Raw genomic sequence first — 22,012 nt, 5'->3', positions numbered from 1 at the left:
TGCAAATGTGAACGTCGGTAGGCTACACGCTCTCAAACGCGGATGACACCTGAAATGTTCATTAGATCTTAAATATCCTAAGTGGTTACAAGAGGTCCGTGGTGGTGGATAGCATACTCTCGCTCCGAGGTCCACGACCGCACAGGTTGTGCTCCTGCGTTCGAGATCTGCGCTCTCAGACAGACCCACACGCGCAAGTGCCCGACACAGATCAGCAGTCCTTTTCACCACCTCGTGAAGTGTTTAGACAATTTAATATTGCTTGAAATTAGTGTAATGTAGCCTATCAGAAAGCGTAAGACATCCGTTGGACTTCTTTGCCCGCAACAAGTCTTGCAATTATTTCTTAACGGTTATTTTTTTTGCAAACAGTCCTTCCGCGCTCCCCCAGCATCATTCACCTCTCCGAGCTCAGTTTGAGATCTGCGCTGGAGCTGATGTCACTGTCAAGTCAGTGTCTGATTGGCCAAACCCCGTTTTTCGCTTGCGAAATCCGCCGTCAAAACAGACAGATTTGTTATTTTTTCTCCGCTGCGGATTTTCGCTTTTCGGTGTGCACAGAGTAATTCGAATATACCAGTTTGTTAATTTTGCGAATTTCGCTGCGAATATCCGCGCGGAAATTCCGCTCGGTGTGGACAGTCCTTTACTGTGGCTAGTTTGGATGAGATGACTTGACCCTAGCTAGCATAACATAAATGGCAGCTAGCTCTACACTATTTCGGGCATTCGCTAACAATCAGTGTTCAGATAACTAGCGCAAACGTGCCGAGATATCTTGTTTATTATCAAAAAAAACGCTTGTGTTGTGCCATGGCTTATATGGTGATGACGTTTGAGATTGTAAATTTACGGGCCACAGATGTGTCTATGGTAAGGCCGACCTGACGAGATAGCTGCCTACTGAGGTTTGATTGGATATGGACATTGTTTATTTCAGAAGGAAAATGTTTGGAGTGGAATTGTTTGGAAGACAATCTTGGGACAATTTTGCTCTTTGGGTCTTTGTGCCAACCATGCCAGCTATCGTAGGGTGCTCTGGGAACATCTTAGATCTGTTTACTGTATGTACACTTACTGAAATAAGCATTTTGTTTACATAAAATCCCTTGTCATTTCACCACTAGGTTTGAAACCCAGACAGCACGAAGCATCTTGCCGACGTCAAAATCAGATCAACAGACAGGGACATCAGCCTTCTCTTGGGAATAGGCCAGATATGCCATAACAAGAAATGGTAAGTCTATCACTACATAAGATCCATAACAAAATACTCCTAGTTAAATCTTAAATGTGACCTGGTGGCATTATTGCGTGAATGCTTATGTTGCACACTCAATGAATAAGGTCCTCAAGTGTGTTGAGTTTTGCTGAGTTCGTTGTTTATTTACATTTTCCTCAGCATAACTGTACAGCTGACACTGCTGCCTTCTGTATCATAACAAAGCCTGTCACTTCCACGTTTCGTTCTTTATGTGACCGAAGTCACTGGCTACTGCACCATAGAGGGTCTCTGCACTCATTGCTGGTCCTATGATGCCATCTATTGGCGAGAACGTGCAACAGCATAATTAAACTAAAAGACAACTTCTGACAGGACAACAAAAAGACAGGGAGTGAGAATAAGGGAATAACAAAAAGACAAAAATGGGGGGGTCCACTACACTTGCATACCTGATTGTGATGCTGTCACTCATTTTCTAGTCTATATCTTGGACTGAAAAAGGATTACATTATTATGTTTTCAGGTGTTTTGCCCCTGCGGTTGTGAAGAGGATGCTGTGGAGGTGGCAGCATGAACGTGTCACACAGACATTGGCTAAACTACTCGGTAGGTACAACGAAATAAAAGAAACCACCCCCTCAACCCTGTTTATGCTGCACTGTACCTATTATAACCAGTTTTTATATAGACCATTATTTGAAATACTATGAGAGCCTTTCTGTTAGGATACTGTACAGCAGGGATGGGCAACTGGAGGCTCGGGCGCCACATGCAGCCCAACTTCTCACTTTTTAAAAAAAGAAAAAGGACAGTTTTTAACCCCCTATAAATCAATAGTGTAAGCATTCAGGTATAAATAAAGAAAAAGTGAAGTATCCTTTTGTAAATTCTCTCAAGTGCGTGGTGATGTGGCCCACTGATTGTGGTAATTAAAAATGTTGGCCCACCTTATAATGAAAGTTGCCCACCCCTGCTGTACAGCCTACAGTGATACTGAGACTTATTCCTGTCTTTATTTGCCAGGCTTCTACACTTGCCCTCAGAGTTCACATATGGTGACGTGCACAGGTGTCCAGTCAGGTTCAGACTGATGCTGGTAACAAGAGGAGAACATGCTAATTGGTAAGTGAGATCCCTGCTTAACAAAAATCCACACAGCACAACAAGTAAGCCTAGTTTGTGGTATCAAATGTAAAATGGAAGTTTCATCAAAAAGTTGTAGAACACATCTGAATAAATTGCAGGCCATCAAAGTTGTGAATGGGCAGGGAAAACACAACCAGTAGGCTTATGAATTACTTTGACTCACTACCATTCCTTGGGAATATGACACAGAGGTCTTAATTGTGGAAAAAATAAATGTCAAAACGTCTATGATTCCCAAAGTCCACATGGGGTATATTCTACAAGAGGAGTATTATATTAAAATTCAGATGAGACACAACAGATACAGCTTACTTTCTTGTAGACTGAAGACAGAGGCCACTTAGATAAACTACTCTACACACACCCAGAGTGAACCCAGAAGCACAATAATAAGCCTGCAACTGGGGTGTGTTGTAACACTCATAACTGCATTACCACAAAATGTAATGCAAGACTGTAATCTAATAGTTTTGTACTGCAATGTCGCCTTGGATTTTGTCTGTTCAGATGCTGTGTTGCTGCCAGTCCACGGATGTACACGAATGGCTCACCTGGAGGAGGAGGGCGGTCAACGACATTACTCAAGTATTGACAACAAATGTGCTCTACGGTAGGTTGGTTATTACAACCCATATACAGTCCCTGGCAAAAAGTATGGAATCACCTGTCGTGGAGGACGTTCATTCAGTCGTTTTTATTTTTTAGAAATATGATGGATCACAGACCCGACTCAGAACTGAACTCATTTCAGCTGGCGGCTAACTGGTCTCATAGGAGTCCATGTTAACTGCTAGCTCGGAGGTAAAATTTGCACTGCCGTTCTCAGAGAACGGTTGAAAGTACAGGAGAAAGGTAAAAGTCAGTTATTTAACTCAAGGGGATGTGTAATATGAGCTTATTTCCAAAAATGGGACAGTATCACTTTTAAATGGTCAATGGCAAGGTCCCAAGATGTTCTGTCACTGTAATCAGAGACATTTGAAGCCAAATTGATAAAGGATACCGTTTTTTCTCATTAATACTATTACTCCGAGGCTGTACGTTGTTCCAAAATCCAGAAAAAGTTTTTGAAGTGCTTGTTTGTGTGTTTGTTTTTCATGATTCCATATTTTTTTCCTCAGAGCTGAGTCATTCCATATTTTTTTTCCCTATGCATGCTCTAAAAAAGTAACTCTTACTTACTAATGGAATTACTTTTCATGATTTCTTTTGGTGTTTCTTAAGGCCAGACAGTTGCCCTTTGAAATGAGTTCAGTTCTGAGTCAGGTCTGTGATCCATCATATTTCTAAAAAATAAAAATGACTGAATGAACATCCTCCACGACAGGTGATTCCATACTTTTTGCCAGGGGCGGTAAAAACCTAACTTGCTCAGCCTCTGAGGCACATAAAAACATGAAATTAGTTGCATTTAAAAGCCAAGACCATCATCTTGCATGAGAATGGACAGGAGTCTGCATATTGGAATGCACCCATGTCACTTTAGGCGCCTTGGACAATGCATCGTGTATGCAGCATCAGGCTAAAATGGGTTAATAACACACACACACGCACGCACGCACTCTCCTCTAATCTTCTCTCTTTGCCAAACTTTAGATGACATTTCCAGCATGTCCAACTCATCAGCATCAGGGGAGATTCGGTGGAGGTGGTGCACCATCCAGGACCAGTCATGGGCCACCAAAACCTCTGCAAAATCTACACTTCTTGTGAACCCTGTAGAAGACACTACAACCACAAAACTGCTAATAAACCATCACATACTGCGTCACATCATGGTTCTCCATGTGTTACTGCACCCTCGGCACAAGTTCTTTGCTAGATTGCCATCTGGCAGATGCATCAGGACAGGAATGTAGCTACTATTTGTGATTATATCTTCCCACACTCTTACTTGCTTTGCATGGCAGTGTGTCTCAATGTGTGTCAGAATTTCTGGTAAATTAGAATGCCCATAACATCAAAGTGGCACTGGATTACTCAACCATTTGTCTCTTAAAAGATAGTTTCTGCCAATTTCAATATGCTGTTGTATAGCTCATGCTACCCTTGACTTGTCAGTAGGCTACCCGGTGATGATGGCATTCTTTTGACTCAGCTCTTTCTGAGATCTGAGCTATTCTAATGGGGGCAGACTTTGATTGTATTAAAAACCTTCTTAACATAGGCCTAATCCAAATACCATCCCAAAAGGTATCACTGTCTGTTTGCTAGTTGTCTGCTGATGTTGCATAACCTTTTGAATGTTATTGGGAATAAATGAAGATGTTTTTTTGAAATGTAAACAAACGCCTGCCCCCATTACAATGACATGGGTATGTGGAAGAGCTGTCCCTTACTCATGCACCTGTTTAACAAAATGTTATTTTTATTCAAGTAGGGGTATGCAGTGTATAAGTTTTTTTGTTTGTTTTTGTTGTTGTTGTTTTTTTAAAAAAAAAATATATAAATGGCACATTACTTAATACTAATATACTAATATAAAATACTGTAAGTTATTTCAGCTGATTTAAACTGGCATCTGGGAATTCCAAAATAAAGGTGAAATAAAACACTGGTGTCCCTGCAAGCTTCTACTTAGTTGCATTTTTAACGTTGTTATGTTATAGAGAATATAATTATTATATAATTGTAGGTAAAAACGAAAAGCAAGTTAATGTAATCCAGTCACTTGCTCAGTCTGTCACAGTAGCAATATTCAGTCAATGAGTGCATTCCCTCGTATTTTGGCGTTTTGCGTGGTATCTGTGGGGATCAAGGTAAGCAGATCGTGGAAATAGTAGGCTATAGATAGGTTATATATGTAAAATAGTATACTGTATTAACTTACAGATGTAAAATATTTCGCGGCCAATATAAACTTAATGTACCGGTGGTCGTGTGTTACACAACGTGCTACATTAGCTTAGCAGTAAACATAGTAAATCAGGGGGTATAACAAGCCTGTGTCGAAATTCATTTCAGTACATTAAGATCGATGAATGCGACGCGATTTCAATGTTAATGTTCTGCTTCACGGTGTTTTGTTATTAAATAAAAACGAACAGTCTACCAGGAAAACTTAAAATACGATTGTTTATGAACAGGCGATAACCCGGACAGCCTCTAAAACATGGATCGTTCATTTCAGCCAATCAGGTGACAAGAGCGACAGATAAGGCAGAAGCGACAGGTAAGGTACCGACAGATGCTATTCACATCATACTTTCTTTCATAGCAATTTTCAACTCAAGGTCAAACATATGTGAAATTGATGTTCATAGTCCCATATGAAATGGTTGTGCCTGAAAGTGTCTGAATACCTGTAGAATGCCAGCAGACTATTGCCATAGACTATTTTCGGATAGGCCATAGTGAATAACTTTGGACACATCAGCTGTAGTACTCTAGCTAGAGAGGTCCTCTTGGACTTAAATTGAAGCTCAGGAAGATAGGCAGTTTTTTATCTACATTTGAGGGACCAATGCATATCATAACAGAGTTGAAAATGATCAAATATGAGGACAATTTGTCAGGCGGACAAGCATTTGTTGAGCTTTTTGGATATGTTGAAGATGATATTTGACAGAGGAAAAGCCCCAAGCCCGAAACATTTTTCAGGTTGGTTCCCCTATGTGGCAGGATGAGCCATGTAAATTTACAGGGTTCTAGGACCATTTTTGCAGTTGCAGCACTTTAATATTTGCAGCTACATAATTTCGCCTGCAGATTTTCCTTAAAAGTTGTTTTTTTGGGCCCTGACACCAAACGGGGCCGAGTTGGGAGTTGTCCCTATCAACTCGTTATGGCCCAGGGTATAGGCTAACAGGAAATCATAGTGAAAAAAACATAGCAAAAAACATCCTGAGGGGTGTAGCTAGCTCCCGGCCTATTAATGTTGGTAATACATACTCAGGACATTTTATCACTGTGATAAACGTGTAGATCCCACTTGTGATAAGCTAAATGTGAAATTAACCAATATAACTCGAACGTTTTTTCTTTGTATTATAAGCAAATATTCTCTATTCTAATATCGTCAAACGTATGATATGTTTGGAAGCTGCTTTAATGGGTTTGGGTGGCTCTTAAAAGAGCCTTTTTTGACCGTTTAAAGTACGCATCACATTATTTCCGGGCAACACGCTTGGCTTTTAATGGCTTGTGATTAACTTGTTTGGGCGCTGTAGCTTTCTTTGTGTTTTTGAGACCACTTCTGACTTTCTGCGGTGACTTCTGCGGTAACTTCTTTACAACGGTCTTCTTGGCTGCAACGACGTTCTTTGTCGGCTTCTTGTTCTTGGCCGCTGCCTTCTTCTTCGCTACAACCTGCTGCTTGTTCAGTTTGAAAGAGCCAGACGCGCCAGTGCCATTGGTTTGCACCAGGGTACCTTTGTTGACCAGACTCTTGATGGCCATCTTTACACGAGAGTTGTTCTTCTGCACGCCGTAACCGCCCGCAGACAGGGCGCTCTTCACGGCTGCCAGAGAGATTCCGTTTCTGTCCTTGGACGCTGTCACCGCCTTCACGACCAGCTCCCCGACGCTGGGGCTCTTCTTGGCAGTCCTCTTGGCGGTCTTCGCGGGGTCTGCCTCAGCTAGGGCCCTTCTCAGCGCTGCCAACGAGACCCCTCTCTTCTTCTCCTGGGATGAAGTTATGGCAATGGACAACTTGCCAACGCAAGGGCGGGCTTTCGGGAGATTTGGCATCTGCTTTCTGGAGGGCTTCGCCGGGGCGGGTGCTGCTTGTGCCTCGTCTGCCATTTCAGTTATGTGTGCATTCATTCGCCAACAGGTGCATGTTTGAGTTCTAGGTGACAAGACGCCGGGTTTTATGTCTCTCACATGAGAACCTTTCAGACTGAACGTCCGTTGTGACTTAGTTCTAAAGGGCAGCTTAGATTTAGACAAGTCAAGACATTTCTAACACAACTATCACAAGTGGGTAGCGGGGACAGTCTACAGACATGTTTGGATAGACAGTCTACAGAAATGTTTGCAACAATCGCTTTCAGTGATTGCAGTGGGTGGCTCTTAAAAGAGCCGTTGGTATTGTGCCTTGCCTGAAATAATTAGTGGGCCTTGGCAGTCTTCTTGGGCAACAGCACGGCGTGGATGTTGGGCAGCACGCCTCCCTGAGCGATGGTCACTTTGCCGAGCAATTTGCTCAACTCCTCGTCGTTGCGGACAGCCAGCTGCAGGTGGCGGGGGATGATTCGAGTCTTCTTGTTGTCGCGGGCAGCGTTGCCGGCCAACTCCAATATCTCTGCGGTCAGGTATTCAAGCACGGCGGCCAAGTACACGGGAGCACCGGCCCCAATGCGCTCACCGTAGTTGCCCTTGCGGAGCAGCCTGTGGACACGGCCCACGGGGAACTGGAGTCCGGCCCTGGATGAACGAGTCTTGGACTTGGCCCTAGCCTTCCCTCCGGTCTTGCCTCTTCCGCTCATGGTTATACTTTCTCAAGTTCAAAGGATTTTGCTGAGAAAATGTTGAGGTTTTAAGTACTGTTCATATCGGAGAATTTGATCTGAATTTATATATGACAGGAACTCTCTGATTCGCCAACTCCATAATAAAAAGACCCAATCAGAACACTCGCTGCTAGTGCTAGGGAACATGTTCTATATTCGGACCAGAGATAAGATAACGGACAGCTTTTCCAGGATATTATGTTTTGTTTACTACATTTCAGATGTGAGAAGAAAAGTAAAAGAAGTAAAGCTATGGTGTAAGTACAACACTTGCACATGATACTACATAGTTGTTACACCTCTTATTCCTTCTTCGCATAATGAGGTAGATGTTACTGGATTTGCCGCTGTACCTGTTTTATATATAAACTTTTAAGTTTCCTTTCATATCCAAAGATACGATATGCCTTAACATTGAAGCTTGTTGATTACTGAAATAAAACACATCAAATAATTATTCATCACAATATCATTGTAAAGTTCTTGAATATGAATGTGCAACTGGAAAACGTCGTGAGTAGATGGCAGCAGGATGAATTCTCTAGCATCTCGTTTATGGCCAGAGAAGTGTCCCGTGAAAACGACACAGGAAAGTCTGTAATGCCAGTAGCATAGAAAATACAATATACAGTCAGTATGGCCAGTAATCATTTAACCCAAATTGCTATAGGGCAGGGTTCCGACAAGTTTCTTCAAGTGAAATTCAAGGCTTTTTAAGACCATTTATACACAAATTCAAGACCTATATCGCGGTTCACCGGAATTCACCGTTAAAGAAAAATCTCTAAGTTGTGTTTACATCTCAAGACAAATCTAAAAGTGTCAAGGGTGATGAAAAGTGTAATTTCATAATGTGTCAGTACTGAGTAGTCCTACTCGCCGAACTCCACAATACAAAAATCATTAACGTTCAGCAGACTATCATCTATCAACCAAGATGATGTAAATAGATAGTTTTTCCACCTCTAATCAACTGGATAGGAAATTGTTCCATATTATGCAAGTTGTGGTTCATGATTACAAATCCCTCCAACTATTCCACTATGACGGTTTTATTGGTAAAAAAGACTTTCCTTTACAGAGCCAGCCTAACAAGTTTACCTCAGCTCAGATATATGTGGGATGGCACGCATGTGTGGGATAGCGGTTCCGCCGACACAGATCCGGCAGTGTCACAACTATTTTAGACTGCCTGTCAGTACATTAATAATGGTGTTGAGATCGATGAAATAATTACCGTTAAGGTATTAAATGAGAATTTCTGTATGAACAACTCACAAATTGTACGACCTACATATTCAATGCTTTTTTCAGGAATAATTTCCACATTGTGGAATTTTTCAAGACCTTGTAGGAACCCTGATAGGTTGTTAAGTGTTTCAAACAGAGTAAAATAGTATCTGGATAATGAAAATAGTATCTGGATAATGCTTGTAATAAACATTTAGGTGGCTCTTAAAAGAGCCTTTGTTATGACTGGACAGTGAGTCAAGGTTTTAAGCACGCTCCCCACGGATGCGGCGAGCCAGCTGGATGTCCTTGGGCATGATGGTAACCCTCTTGGCGTGGATGGCGCACAGGTTGGTGTCCTCGAACAGGCCGACCAGGTAAGCCTCACTAGCCTCCTGAAGAGCCATGACGGCGGAGCTCTGGAAGCGCAGGTCGGTCTTGAAGTCCTGGGCGATTTCCCTGACCAGACGCTGGAAGGGCAACTTGCGGATCAGGAGCTCCGTGGACTTCTGGAAGCGACGGATCTCCCTCAGCGCCACGGTGCCAGGCCTGTAGCGATGGGGCTTCTTCACCCCTCCAGTGGAGGGTGCGCTCTTGCGGGCAGCCTTGGTGGCCAGCTGCTTACGGGGGGCTTTGCCTCCAGTGGACTTGCGGGCAGTCTGCTTGGTTCTTGCCATTCTGAAGGTAGTACACGATTGTATGTGTGAATGAATAAATATTTGGTGTGAAGTGGCTATTTATACACTCAAGCAGTGACGGACCTCCAGTGATTGGCTGAGATTTTTTATTCTTCTCGAAGATAATTGGATGTTATGAAAGAGGCGGCAAAATGGCTCACGCGAGAAGGAACTCTGGCAATTTCAGTTACAGTATTTTTTGTTCTATTTAGACTAGCATTCAAACATTTAATTGCTGTTTTAATGTGAAAGCACAACACGACTTCAGATAACGTGAATTATAAAATGATAATTGAATTGTTTTACTCCTTTTTCTACCTATTATTTCAACAAACTGTCTTGGTATTACATGATTAAAAAACTATAAATCGTTCTGATTTAAATATCGACCAGTTGTCATTGACTGCTCCCAGTGATTAATACCGGATTTATTTATGTTTGTTTTTTTATATTTCAGGACCCAGTGTGACTAGACAGCTCCTCCAGTTGTCAGATCACACACACACACACAGATTTTGATGTACAACTAAATATAACATATTTAGCCATCTGAATTAATCATCCACATGAGCCAGCTGTTGCGATTATATCTAAACTATTTTTATATTGTGCTGTATTGTGATACATTAGACGGCCTTGGCAATACATTTTTAAATCTGCATGTGCATTGCATTCATTAATTTTCTTCATATGGCATTGGAACTTGTGCCTTAAAAGCTTAATTGGGTGGCTCTTAAAAGAGCCTTTTTTTGCAAGTATAGAAGAGACTACACTTAACGTTTCTTGGGGACAGCCTTCTTGGCCTTGGGTGCCTTGGGCTTGGTTGCCTTCTTCGCAGACTTTGCCTTCTTGGGGCTCTTGGTCGCCTTCTTCACCGGTTTCTTGACCGCGGTCTTCTTTGCCTTCTTGGGGCTTTTTGCGGCCTTCTTCGCTGGTTTCTTGGCCGCCTTTGGGGCCTTCTTTGCCGCGGGCTTCTTCACCGCTTTCTTGGCTGCTGCCTTCTTGGCGGGCTTCTTTGCTGCGAGCTGCTGCTTGTTCAGTTTGAAAGAGCCAGACGCGCCAGTGCCCTTGGTTTGCACCAAAGTGCCTTTGTTGACCAGACTCTTGATGGCCAATTTCACACGAGAATTGTTCTTTTGCACGTCGTATCCGCTAGCAGACAGGGCGTTCTTCACGGCTGCCAGAGAGACTCCCTTCCTGTCCTTAGACGCTGTCACCGCCTTCACGACCAGCTCTGCGGTGCTGGGTCCAGTCTTCTTCACTGCCCTCTTGGCTTTCGTTGGGCCTCTAGCCGGAGCCTTCGCCACTGCTGTGGGTGCTACTTCCGCCATCGTAACTTATTGGTTCGCTCTTGTAGAAGCAAGTTCGAGAATGGCGATTGGGAAACTAGGCATGATTTGTAGTTTATATGAGAACCGTGTAGAGTGAATGTATGTTCAGTGGGAGCGCTATACTCGTCCTTACATCACATTGTGTTTTCTACTGTAGTTTATACAGCTATTATTGTTTTGATCTGGGTGGGAGGATTACTTTAAAAACGTTTAATATACAAGGCGAGGTGTTCGTTATCTTTACGCGTGGGTCAAAGCTGCTGTAAATTTGGTCACATCCTTAAAGGAAACCGAAATCCCTTTGCTGTTCCTACAAAATGCAACTTCCAATGCCGATGTGTAAACACTCAACAGAACTTAGAAATGTTAATTAAGGTACTGCCAGGTATCCCGGTCTCTTAGTGATAAAAGAGGAACATTGGAAACTGAAAGGGGTGATTTGATATAAGGATATAAACAATGTATTTTGTTAAATCTAATGTTTATTGAGAGATGTAAAACACAAGACGCACTGTTGCATAACCGCGATGAACAGGACACGATTATCAACCATGCCACCTAGCGAAATTTAAATAATTAGAGAGTCTCTTTGGATATGAAAGGAAACAGAGAAGTTTTAGTGTATAAAACACAGCCCAGCTGTTTAGTTTCGGATAAGTTGGTTGCAGTATGTTATCTGCTTCACTACTTGAACGCTGCAGGTTTGACCGAATTATCAATGTTATGCAGCTTAAACGAGCATGCGTTTTCAACACTTTCTTGTTATCAATATATGGCTTTATTTATTTGTCATCACCAGCCAATTGTGAAAGTAGATGTCAATCGGACTAGCTAAACATACACTCGCCATGGAAAGTTTCTATTTACTTAGTTTTATTTTCTACCAGCCAAACTGAGTTTTCACCCAAATAACATTGATCATTTGACAGGTTAGCTAGTGTTTATTTAGAGCCAGGTATATATCCTTAACTAAATCAATGAAAACACGAGCATTCGATGTCATGTTTTTCTTTTTTTAATACGTTAGCGAGGTCACATTTTATCTTAGTAGGATACCGTAACTCAAAAAACGATTGCAAAATGTGCTCGTGCGATTTAGTAAATCACTAACAGTAAATTAAAATTTAAAAAGAATAACAATCGTCTATCACAATTGATCTTAATTTCCAAAATGCATATTCTTTAGTACTATATTCTATTCTATATTCACTATACTGCCCTACAATTTAAGAACGCAGTACTCTGAAAACTGCAAACTGAGGAAAAAAGGCTTCAAAGTTTCCTATATGGCGCGACAACTGTGTTGTCGGTAAAGTGGTGGTGACATTTCCTGGTAATGCTTTTTTAGGATAGAAATTAAATGCACTCAAAAAAACTCCCGCAAAAACAACATTTATGTGCCTTTTTGCCACAAAAAAACAGAGTCACTGCGTTCTTGGCTGGTATTGCTGCCACAAAATGGAGTTACTGCAGGAGTTACTGCGTTCTTGGCTAGTATTACCATAGACATCATATAGAATACTATATGATGTCTATGAGTATTACTGTCTACTCCCAACCCAATTCCCATTGGAAAGTGCAGCAGTAACTCAACAACACCGCCGTAACTTTTTTGGGGTCATTTGTGCACTTTCATAATGATTTTTCTCTAAAACGGGGCGGTGTTGGACCACCATGTGGGTAGTGTAGAGCCCATTTCCGAAATGTTGGGGTTTTTTCCCGACCATTTTGAGTTACTGCGTTCTTGTTTTGCACGGCAGTATAGGTAAACGCTTGCTTCATGAGAAAGGGGCAGTCGAATTCGAATGTCACGTTCACATATCACTGGTTGGTAGTCTTCACACAGGTCCGCGCAACTACTATATTCACCGAGTATCTTCTGTACATTGCATATTTACTCATTTTAATAGTCTCGTCATTGAGAGCTATCATGTCTGGAAGAGGTAAAGGAGGTAAGGGACTTGGAAAGGGAGGCGCCAAGCGTCATCGCAAGGTCCTTCGTGATAACATCCAGGGTATCACCAAGCCTGCAATCCGCCGCCTGGCTCGCCGTGGTGGCGTGAAGCGTATCTCTGGTCTGATCTACGAGGAGACCCGCGGTGTGCTCAAGGTGTTCCTGGAGAACGTGATACGTGATTCCGTTACCTACACCGAGCACGCCAAGAGGAAGACCGTGACTGCCATGGATGTGGTCTATGCTCTGAAACGTCAGGGCCGCACTCTGTACGGATTCGGCGGTTGAAGACTCTTCCACAATACCCAACACAACGGCTCTTTTAAGAGCCACCCAACTTTTCTTCAAAGCGTTCTTCTGATTACTGTATGGAAAGGATAGGGAATAGGCTGGAGTCTGCTGTCCGGACGGCGGTTGAAGGTTGACTGAGTTTGGCTATCGAATTTTCCCCCAGGAGCCTAGTATGAAAACTCGCCGTTGCGAGCATCAGGAGTCAATTCAGCAACATTTGCAGATGGTAGTACAGTGCCCAATTTGCATATTGATTATACTATATACTGAGGCTCTTCATCGTTATTACCATACCCGTGTATAGGGAATATGTTCACACGACAAAATACAGTGTGTGTTTAACTCACTTATGTTGTATACCGGTAGCCTATATATAATCTCCATATACGGTTCTGATAATTAGCGACGAAGAGCCTTGCTGTTGTATAATAAGTATAACATTATGTTATATTTTAACAAATAACATAGGACGCCAGCCCCTTGAATGACGATATTTTTTATTACGTATTCATGGACAGCGTGAAATAAGTTGGACAGACCATGCCACTAACAAAATTCTTCATAAGAAATCTAATGCTGATACCTTTAACTATTTAAAAGTAAATGAATTTGACCACAGAAGGTCAGTAGTTTCATGAGTTATGGTTTAAGTTTGAGTTGCAGTTCAGTAGTTTCAAAAAATAAAATGAGTGCATATAACTGCATCGGAATGTGCATCATGCCGGCCCGGTTCACACCAGACCGACCGTCGCACAAAGCAGCATGGGATTTCCCAGGCAAGCATAATGCACTTTTTTGGATGTGAGCAGGTTATGATATCACACTACTATAACAGTGGCAGAACAATTGCACAAAGGGCCCAGTGGCTTAACAATTATAGGGCCCCTCTTCTTTATGGCCTGCTAAGGTCATAAGAGGGCCCTCACCACCAATACAAGAGTGCAAATGCCCTCCCTATACCTACTTCTCGCCAGGCTAGGCCTACACTGCCCTAGAAAGCAAAAGAGCAGAATACTGGTAGTAACTAAAACTACTTGGGTTGGGCTGGACAACAGAATCATTTAGAAGTTATTTTACCCAATTGTAAGCTATGCGCAGTTACTGCACTAAAGTGCTAAATAAATATTCTTCCAAATGATGTCTAAATAACATGTTAGTAACAGTCTTAAAAGCTCCTCTGCTACCCACTGTGGGAGTAGCATGTGTCTTGTGGTTCATGAAAGCACACCGGGTCCATTCCATCCTCGACTCTCACTTCGCTGATGACCCAACTCCACAATAATGTTTCCCCGCTGTCTGCCTAGGCAGAAAAGCTTGCTGAGAAACATTTCTCCATGAGAAAAGGTAATTTGAATTGCGCTGTCGCAAGATATTGAATTACACTTCTATCACCAATGATGACTGTCAAGGTCATCATAAAGCCACAAGCACAAGGGGAGGGTGGGAGTGAGGAAAATGAAATGGACCCAGTGAGGCTGCAGGCTGAGTAGGAGAGGGATATTGAGATACAACAATATAGAGAACACCATAAATGTAGAAAATAAAGTAATATGATCATAATAATAATAATAATAGCAATGCATTATAATGTATGTATTACAATATATATAGATTATAATTATGTAGAATATAAAGTGCTATTTGGCAGTGGCGTTATTGCTCTCGACTTTCATAACACTGCACCTATTGAAGTAAGGTCCAGAGAAACGCGCACATGCGCGCACACACACACACACACTTGAGCCCATTTAACTCTTAGTCTTATGAAGCACTATTGAGATTTTGGCCAATATTACGCACATCAGACTCACACATTTACATAAAAGTCCCAATATACTGTGTGTGTGTGTGTGTGTGTGTGTGTGTGTGGGGGGGGGGGTGTTGCAGATTTGTGTGTTGTCATGTCTCCTGACCAGCACGGGCCTCTGTCCTTCATTACTTTGTTTCCATGACAGCCTTCTGACTGACTGCCACACTACTGCGGTTGTTGCTGTGACTACAGCACTAGCCAATAGTCTTACAGGGCGACGCCCTCCGGGTGGGAAGAGCCAACGCTGACGCTGCGTGAGCGCATTTCCTCTTGATTAGTGGTCGCTTCTGGCCCCTCCTCCTCGCCAGTCACCCAGGGCTGCGTCTCCATGGTGATGTTGCCCAGGGATACAGCGGGAGGTGCGGGAGAGGGTGCAGGTTCGAGAGACGGAACGTTTAGCAGTGACATTCCACCAGCTCTGATTGGCTTAGCCAGCGGATTGACGCCCTGTGGTCTCGTGCTGATTGGCTGGAAGGAGAGGAAGTCTGGCGTGGAGCGGTGGTTCTCATTGGCCGAGGTCGTGGAGAGGGGGCGTGGTCTCAGTCTCAGTCGTCGCAGTACCGCCGGGCCGCCAGGAGGGGGCAGCAGCAGAGGCACTGAAGTTCCTCCCCTTGTCGACGTGACAACCATATCCTCTCTCGCTCCAGGCCCCGCCATTTCCTCCTTATGCCCCTCCCCTTCCTCTTCCTCGTCTCTATCTGCCGTTGCCATGGTGATGCTGGGGCTACTGCTGGCCACTGGAAGTCAAAAGTCAAAATCAGCTCTATGACAAAACAATCACAATTATTCATTGGACAGTCAACGGAAACAAAATTAGGTTTCTCACAGTCCCATGCACAGACAGGACAAACATTGGAATGCAAGAGTCAAGGCAACAATAAAGGCACAATACAGCAAATATAGGCACAATAAAATAGACTACATATAGGCCTATTAGTTGTGCCTGTGCATATACAGATTAGAACATCCTTGTCTAGCCACAGGCCAAACAAGACCTCCTATACCTGTCCTAATAAGTATAGGGCCTACAGGGATAACACCGTACCTCCATAGCTACAGAGCGTGCTCAGTGTGTCCTGCTGCCCGAGGCCCGAGCCCAAAGACCCGCCCACCAGACTGTCTCTGGGCCCTCCTGGAGATAGATATAGATCCATCAATAATGCACGCATGCTCACACGCACACACACACACACACACACACACACACACACACACACACACACACACACACACACACATACATATACACACTACGTAAATGTACAGTAACCCGTCAACAGACACTACTCCTCACGCTTCTCCTAATGAGAGATATAGATGTAAATGTATATAAATACCACTGCACACACCTTGTGACTCTTCCTCCTCCTCTTCTTCCTCATCAGAGTAGGCGGGCTCTGGGCTGCCGTAGGGCCGCGTGATTCGCTGAAGCTGTGCGGACGTGCGCCTCATCAGACCTCTAGACAAACGGCGAAAATATAGTTTCGACTCGATACTATGAAATTTGATATTGTTTTGACAGCAATATTGGTATCACCATATAAATAGCCTACAACAGTGGTGCTCAAACTGTGGTACGTGTACCACTGGTGGTACTTGGAAGAATTATTTTTTTTGTGCATTGATTTGAAGGCTGATCAAGTTGTTGCAGTCGAAAATGTATCTTTGGTCTCACATTTTGTAATATTGAACTGTATGAATCTGAAAACACAATGCAGAATAATACTAGGCGAGCAAGACATTTAAAAATAGACTTGCACTGAATTTGACTGTAACTGTTGATGCCATTATAAACCTCTCCTGTATTGACTGGCAAAAGTGCATATGGAAGGCCTTTGCTACGATAAGCTAATGTTGGTTGTCAAGGTGGTATTCGGAGAGCTCTATATTTTCTCGGGTGGTAGTTCAAACAAAAAGTTTGAGAACCACTGCCCTATGATATCACCATATAAATACCCTATGATATAATATTGCACAGCCCTAATTCTGATACCATTTCCGAGGCCTGCACATATGACCTGCAGTTCCTCATGTCACCACTGGAGGAAAAGGAGAACAGAGAGTTTGGCCAACATGGGTTCGAACGTTGAGCTATCCCGCTATGATGATTGGTCCTGGGCTGGTCAAGTGTTTTATGGACGCCATGTTTGCTCCCACAATGAGCATATATCAGATACACACTTCACTACATTATTATTACATTATTATTATATCAAACTGTTGTGCATATGACTAGAGTGCAGAAACATGTCAGGAGAAAAAAACTGCACCGTTTAACCCGTGACAGATACAGAGGATTTGGGATACATACGGATATAAAATCCCCTTTATGGCCCGCTTTAGAAATGAATTAAGTTGGAAGTTCCTGTCATAACTTGAATTCAGCTTGTCAAATCTTAATTACCATCTGTATTGATGCTATACAGTGAAAACATAACTTTGTCCTGGGTACTACCAAGTTATTACTGCTGTTGCACTAATTTCACTGCAATTTACATAAACTCACGTCCAGTCTCATCCTGTGTCAATCGCGTTTTGAATGCACTGCTTAGCAAATAAAAACTGCTATTTTTTTAACAACCAAATCTCAACACAACACGAAACTTTTCTGCAAGTATCACCATTCACCAAGGTCCCTTTACATTAACTTGACCATTGTTGTGAATATTGTTTGTGTACTGTACATTACTTAAATACCGAGTTTGACTTTGGTCTTTACCTAGGCAACAATAACACGGAAGGCAACGCAAGTTATGTCCTGTGCTGACAAAACCCTCTTTTAAGCAGACATACAAACAAAGTTATTAACGTTTTTGTTCATATGTAGGGATCTTGATAATACTACAAGCGAAGTTTGATGATCTATCAAGCTTGATTTGTATTTTAAATCCAGCGATTCTGACATGTGCTGCCCATAGGGTTACACTGTGGAATCCTCGCCGTTTGGAGCAAACATGGCGTCCATGATTTGAGTTGGCCAAACTCTCTATATAAACGGCTCTGGTCTTGACATCACAATATGAATTCGATATTGTGACAAACCTGGCAACAACACCGTTGCCACCGTCAAGACAATTCCCTCATCATCTCAGACAATCCAGTCAATCATCCGCTAATTCCCGCAACCAATCAACCAATCAGCGCCCAGCCTCACCAGAGTACTAAGACTGTGACTCAATTATCACTAGCACCTGCAATCAATCACCCTGATCACATGTTCCACCTGTTGCTGTATTTAAACCTGAACTTTCATTCACCATGTGCAGATTCTTGATGTTGTTTTGTAGAGCCGTATGCTATGCCAGTTTCTGTTCTTGACACCATTTTGGCCATTGTGCCGTGTTTGTTTTGTTCCTGAGTTTATAATTAAATCAAGTTTGCCGTGGAAAGATCTGCATTTGCGTCCATTCTTGGGAAACCATGACAGAAGAATCTGCCCACCTTATGGACGCAGCAAGCTATCCACTGCCACCCAATTCATCTGAGGAGATGCCCATACCTCCACTCCAACTGCTGGCGACCTCTGTAGCCTCGCTTAGTGCCACGGTAGAAGGACAACAATGACAAATCTCCAAACTGGGAAACGCCATGGATGAGGTTATTCGACACCTTTCTTCTGCAAGTGTTGCTTCGACTCCCAGCCCTCCTGTGCCACCTGCCCTGGCTCAAGCTCAACCTGCTCGGGATCCAGCTCAACCTGCCCCGGCTCAAGCTCAACCTGCCCCGGCTGAAGTTCAACCTACCCTTCCTGGTTACCTCGCCCTGCCAGGTCACCCTGCCTCAGCTGTGAAGTTGCCTGAAGCCTACGGTGGAGAGCCCAATGGCTGCGAAGGTTTTCTTCTTCAGTGTAACCTGTACCTCGCTCACCATCCACAGATGCCAGACCAATCCAAGGTGGCAGCCGTCATCACTCGTCTGAAGGGAAAGGCCTTAGACTGGGCAACAGCTGTCTGGAGAGAAGGAGGTGATGTGACCACTTCGTATGCTCGTTTCATTGCTCTCTTCCGTGCAGTTTTTGAACATCCCATTGATGGCAAGGAGCGAAGTGAGAGACTGCTCAAGCTTTCTCAAGGCACCGGGACTGCAGCAGAATACGCCCTACAGTTCCGCACCCTGGCAGCAGCAAGTGGTTGGAACGATAAAGCCCTCATTGCACTATACCGCAGAGGATTGAGGGAGGATGTGCGAATGGAACTTGCTTGTCGCGACCAGGAGCTGACTCTGGATGCCCTCATCAACCTGTCCATCAACCTTGACTACCTTCTGCAGGAGAGGCGCAGAGGCAAACGTGCTTCCCCACTACCATTATCACTACCTACTTACCAGCAAGACCCTGACCCTGAACCGATGCAAGTGGGATCTGCACGTCTCACTCCCCAAGAACGCCGCCGCAGAATTGACCTTGGCCTCTGTCTGTACTGTGGTGACTCTACCCACCAAGTTGAGCTCTGTCCAAAGCGCCCTCAGCCTGGAGTGAGACGCCCCCAGCCTGCCAATCCACACAAGGTAAAGCTACCTCCACCTTCTTTATCCTCCAAGCCCTTCCTTGTTCCTGTGACTGTACGCTTCGGTGAAAGATGTTTCTCTTTCTCAGCCTTGTTAGATTCAGGAGCAGCAGGCAATTTCGTCACACCAACCGTGGCTGAGGCCCTTCAACTGCCCCTCAACACTCTCTCGCCACCAGTATCCATCCAGGCCCTAGATGGAGGACCAGTTGGTAATGGCACCATCTCACAAATCACCTCAATGGTACAGCTGACTGTCTACTCTGTGCATCATGAATCAATCAACTTCCTTGTCCTACCATCCATGCAGCACCCAGTAGTCCTTGGTCTCCCGTGGCTTCAAACCCATGACCCCGTAGTCTCTTGGAAAGGAGGTAACATACACTCTTGGTCACCTTTTGTCAAAATCATTGTCTGAAATACCCTTGTGCCTCCACCTCCATAGAGAGCCCAGACTCAGCTGTGATTCCGGAAATCCCCAACCAATACATGGACCTGGATGCTGTCTTCTCCAAGACCAGGGCAACTCACCTTCCTCCTCATCGTCCCTGGGATTGTGCGATCAACCTCCTGCCAGGTACTTCGCCTCCACGTAGCCGTGTGTATCCATTGTCTCCAACGGAAACCCAAGCCATGGAGGAGTACTTCCAAGAGGCACTGCAACAGGGTTTTATCCGTCCGTCCACCTCGCCGGCTGCATCAGGCTTCTTCTTTGTGGAGAAAAAAGATGGTGGATTGCGGCCCTGCATCGATTATCGGGGCCTCAATGCCATCACTGTGAAATACAGGTACCCACTCCCACTAGTACCTTCCGCCATCGAGCAGCTTAGAGGGGCATGCTACTACACCAAACTGGACCTACGGAGTGCCTACAACCTGGTTCGTATCCGAGAGGGAGATGAGTGGAAGACTGCCTTCAGCACAAGTACTGGCCACTATGAGTATCTGGTGATGAGCTACGGTCTGGTAAATGCACCTTCTGTCTTCCAGTCTTTTGTCAATGACATTCTCAGAGATATGATTGGGAAATATGTTGTAGCCTACATTGACGATATTTTAATATATTCCACCACACTAGCTCAACATTACCTACATGTCAGACAGGTACTCGCACGCCTCCTACATCACCAGTTATATGCAAAGCTTGAAAAGTGCCTCTTCCACCAGACTACCATCTCCTTCCTCGGGTATGTGATCGGCCCAGATGGCGCTCGGATGGAGGACCAGAAGGTTGAAGCTGTCACTCAGTGGCCTGCCCCAAAGAACATCAAGGAGTTGCAGCGCTTCCTTGGATTCGCCAATTTCTATCGCCGGTTTATCCGGTCCTTCAGCTCGGTTGCGGCCCCCCTCACTGCTCTCCTAAAAGGCAAGCCACGCAGCCTCCAGTGGACCGATGCAGCTCAGGATGCCTTTACTGCACTCAAGCAACGCTTCACCACAGCACCGATTCTGAAGTTTCCTGATCCCACCAAACAATTTGTGGTCGAAGTGGATGCCTCAGATGTGGGAGTAGGAGCAGTGTTGTCCCAGCGTCAAGGTGAACCACCAAAGCTGCACCCATGTGCCTTCTACTCACACAGATTGTCTTCAGCCGAACGCAATTACGATGTGGGGAATCGGGAGTTGCTGGCGGTGAAGATGGCCCTTGAGCAATGGAGACATTGGCTTGAGGGTGCCAAAGAACCATTTGTTGTCATCACTGATCATCGAAATCTGGAGTACATCCAAGCTGCCAAGAGGCTCAATGCAAGACAGGCCAGGTGGTCTCTATTCTTCTCCAGATTCGATTTCACAATAACCTACAGACCTGGATCCAAGAACGGCAAGGCTGATGCCTTGTCTCGAATACACACCATCTCTGAGCCTTTCCCAGTCCTGAAGCCCATCCTTCCATCCTCAATCATTGTTGCTCCGGTCCTCTGGAAAATTGACGCAGACATCCGACGAGAACAAAGAGGTGAGCCAACTCCTCCTACTTGCCCACCTGACAAAATGTATGTGCCTTCCACTGTTCGTGACAGGGTCATCGTCTGGTCTCACACCTCCTTGGCTTCGGGACATCCAGGGATTGAGAAGAGCATGGAACTCATCTCCAGGAAGTACTGGTGGCCCTCCATAGCACATGATGTCCAGAGGTATGTCAAATCTTGCTCAATCTGTACAACCACCAAGAGTCCACGTTGTCTTCCGCAAGGAAAGCTCATGCCCTTGCCTACTCCGAATCGTCCCTGGTCACACCTAGCCATAGACTTCCTTTCTGACCTGCCACCATCTAAGGGCTACACGGTCATACTCGTTGTGGTGGATAGGTTCTCCAAATCTAACCGCTTCATCCCATTCACAAGTATGCCCACTGCTCTCCAGGTCGCTGAAGCCCTCTTCAGTCAGGT

At 44.3% G+C, this 22,012-nt stretch overlaps 6 protein-coding genes and 1 long non-coding RNA gene across 8 annotated transcripts in view; 2 read left to right on the top strand and 5 right to left on the bottom strand.

Annotated features, from left to right (window-relative positions):
- Nucleotides 1-782: 782 nt before the first annotated feature.
- LOC134454609 (uncharacterized) lies at nt 783-5,538 on the top strand. 2 transcript variants are annotated; one of them, XR_010035873.1, is made up of 6 exons: nt 783-1,237; nt 1,749-1,831; nt 2,249-2,347; nt 2,879-2,981; nt 3,077-5,130; nt 5,458-5,538. It is a non-coding gene; the product is annotated as an uncharacterized LOC134454609 (long non-coding RNA). The 2 variants fall into 2 exon arrangements; XR_010035874.1 differs by having other exon boundaries at nt 786-1,237; nt 3,968-5,130.
- Nucleotides 5,539-6,478: 940 nt separating this feature from the next.
- Nucleotides 6,479-7,114, bottom strand: LOC134458429 (histone H1-like). The gene has a single exon (XM_063210743.1). It carries the CDS (start codon nt 7,112-7,114, stop codon nt 6,479-6,481), a length of 636 nt encoding a protein of 211 aa, XP_063066813.1.
- Nucleotides 7,115-7,374: 260 nt separating this feature from the next.
- Nucleotides 7,375-8,261, bottom strand: LOC134455187 (histone H2A-like). Its single transcript, XM_063206222.1, has one exon. The coding sequence runs from the start codon at nt 7,798-7,800 to the stop codon at nt 7,423-7,425; it is 378 nt and encodes a 125-aa protein (XP_063062292.1). The 5' UTR covers nt 7,801-8,261; the 3' UTR covers nt 7,375-7,422.
- A 977-nt stretch (nt 8,262-9,238) lies between these two features.
- Nucleotides 9,239-9,731, bottom strand: LOC134455176 (histone H3-like). The gene has a single exon (XM_063206214.1). The coding sequence runs from the start codon at nt 9,729-9,731 to the stop codon at nt 9,321-9,323; it is 411 nt and encodes a 136-aa protein (XP_063062284.1). The 3' UTR covers nt 9,239-9,320.
- A 748-nt stretch (nt 9,732-10,479) lies between these two features.
- LOC134455142 (histone H1-like) lies at nt 10,480-11,085 on the bottom strand. Its single transcript, XM_063206189.1, has one exon. It carries the CDS (start codon nt 11,060-11,062, stop codon nt 10,505-10,507), a length of 558 nt encoding a protein of 185 aa, XP_063062259.1. The 5' UTR covers nt 11,063-11,085; the 3' UTR covers nt 10,480-10,504.
- A 1,896-nt stretch (nt 11,086-12,981) lies between these two features.
- Nucleotides 12,982-13,520, top strand: LOC134455234 (histone H4-like). Its single transcript, XM_063206265.1, has one exon. It carries the CDS (start codon nt 12,993-12,995, stop codon nt 13,302-13,304), a length of 312 nt encoding a protein of 103 aa, XP_063062335.1. The 5' UTR covers nt 12,982-12,992; the 3' UTR covers nt 13,305-13,520.
- Nucleotides 13,521-15,319: 1,799 nt separating this feature from the next.
- best2 (bestrophin 2) overlaps nt 15,320-22,012 on the bottom strand; it is a 17,302-nt gene continuing 10,609 nt past the window's right edge. The window contains exons 10-11 of the mRNA XM_063206111.1: nt 16,467-16,576; nt 15,320-15,854 (exon numbers count right to left, since the gene is read on the bottom strand). Coding sequence (XP_063062181.1) covers nt 15,325-15,854; nt 16,467-16,576 — 640 coding nt within the window. The 3' untranslated portion in view covers nt 15,320-15,324. The remainder of the gene's footprint in view (nt 15,855-16,466; nt 16,577-22,012) is intronic.

The sequence above is a fragment of the Engraulis encrasicolus genome, chromosome 1 (assembly GCF_034702125.1).
Source record: "Engraulis encrasicolus isolate BLACKSEA-1 chromosome 1, IST_EnEncr_1.0, whole genome shotgun sequence".
In the NCBI taxonomy this organism is placed as follows: Eukaryota; Metazoa; Chordata; class Actinopteri; order Clupeiformes; family Engraulidae; genus Engraulis; species Engraulis encrasicolus.
Note: the sequence above shows the minus strand (reverse complement) of the source record. Positions and strands in the feature narration are given on the sequence as shown.

Excerpts from the sequence above, each read along its gene's own strand:
- LOC134458429 (XM_063210743.1), bottom strand. The coding sequence starts at position 7,114 with ATGGCAGACGAGGCACAAGCAGCACCCGCCCCGGCGAAGCCCTCCAGA.
- LOC134455187 (XM_063206222.1), bottom strand. The coding sequence starts at position 7,800 with ATGAGCGGAAGAGGCAAGACCGGAGGGAAGGCTAGGGCCAAGTCCAAG.
- LOC134455176 (XM_063206214.1), bottom strand. The coding sequence starts at position 9,731 with ATGGCAAGAACCAAGCAGACTGCCCGCAAGTCCACTGGAGGCAAAGCC.
- LOC134455142 (XM_063206189.1), bottom strand. The coding sequence starts at position 11,062 with ATGGCGGAAGTAGCACCCACAGCAGTGGCGAAGGCTCCGGCTAGAGGC.
- LOC134455234 (XM_063206265.1), top strand. The coding sequence starts at position 12,993 with ATGTCTGGAAGAGGTAAAGGAGGTAAGGGACTTGGAAAGGGAGGCGCC.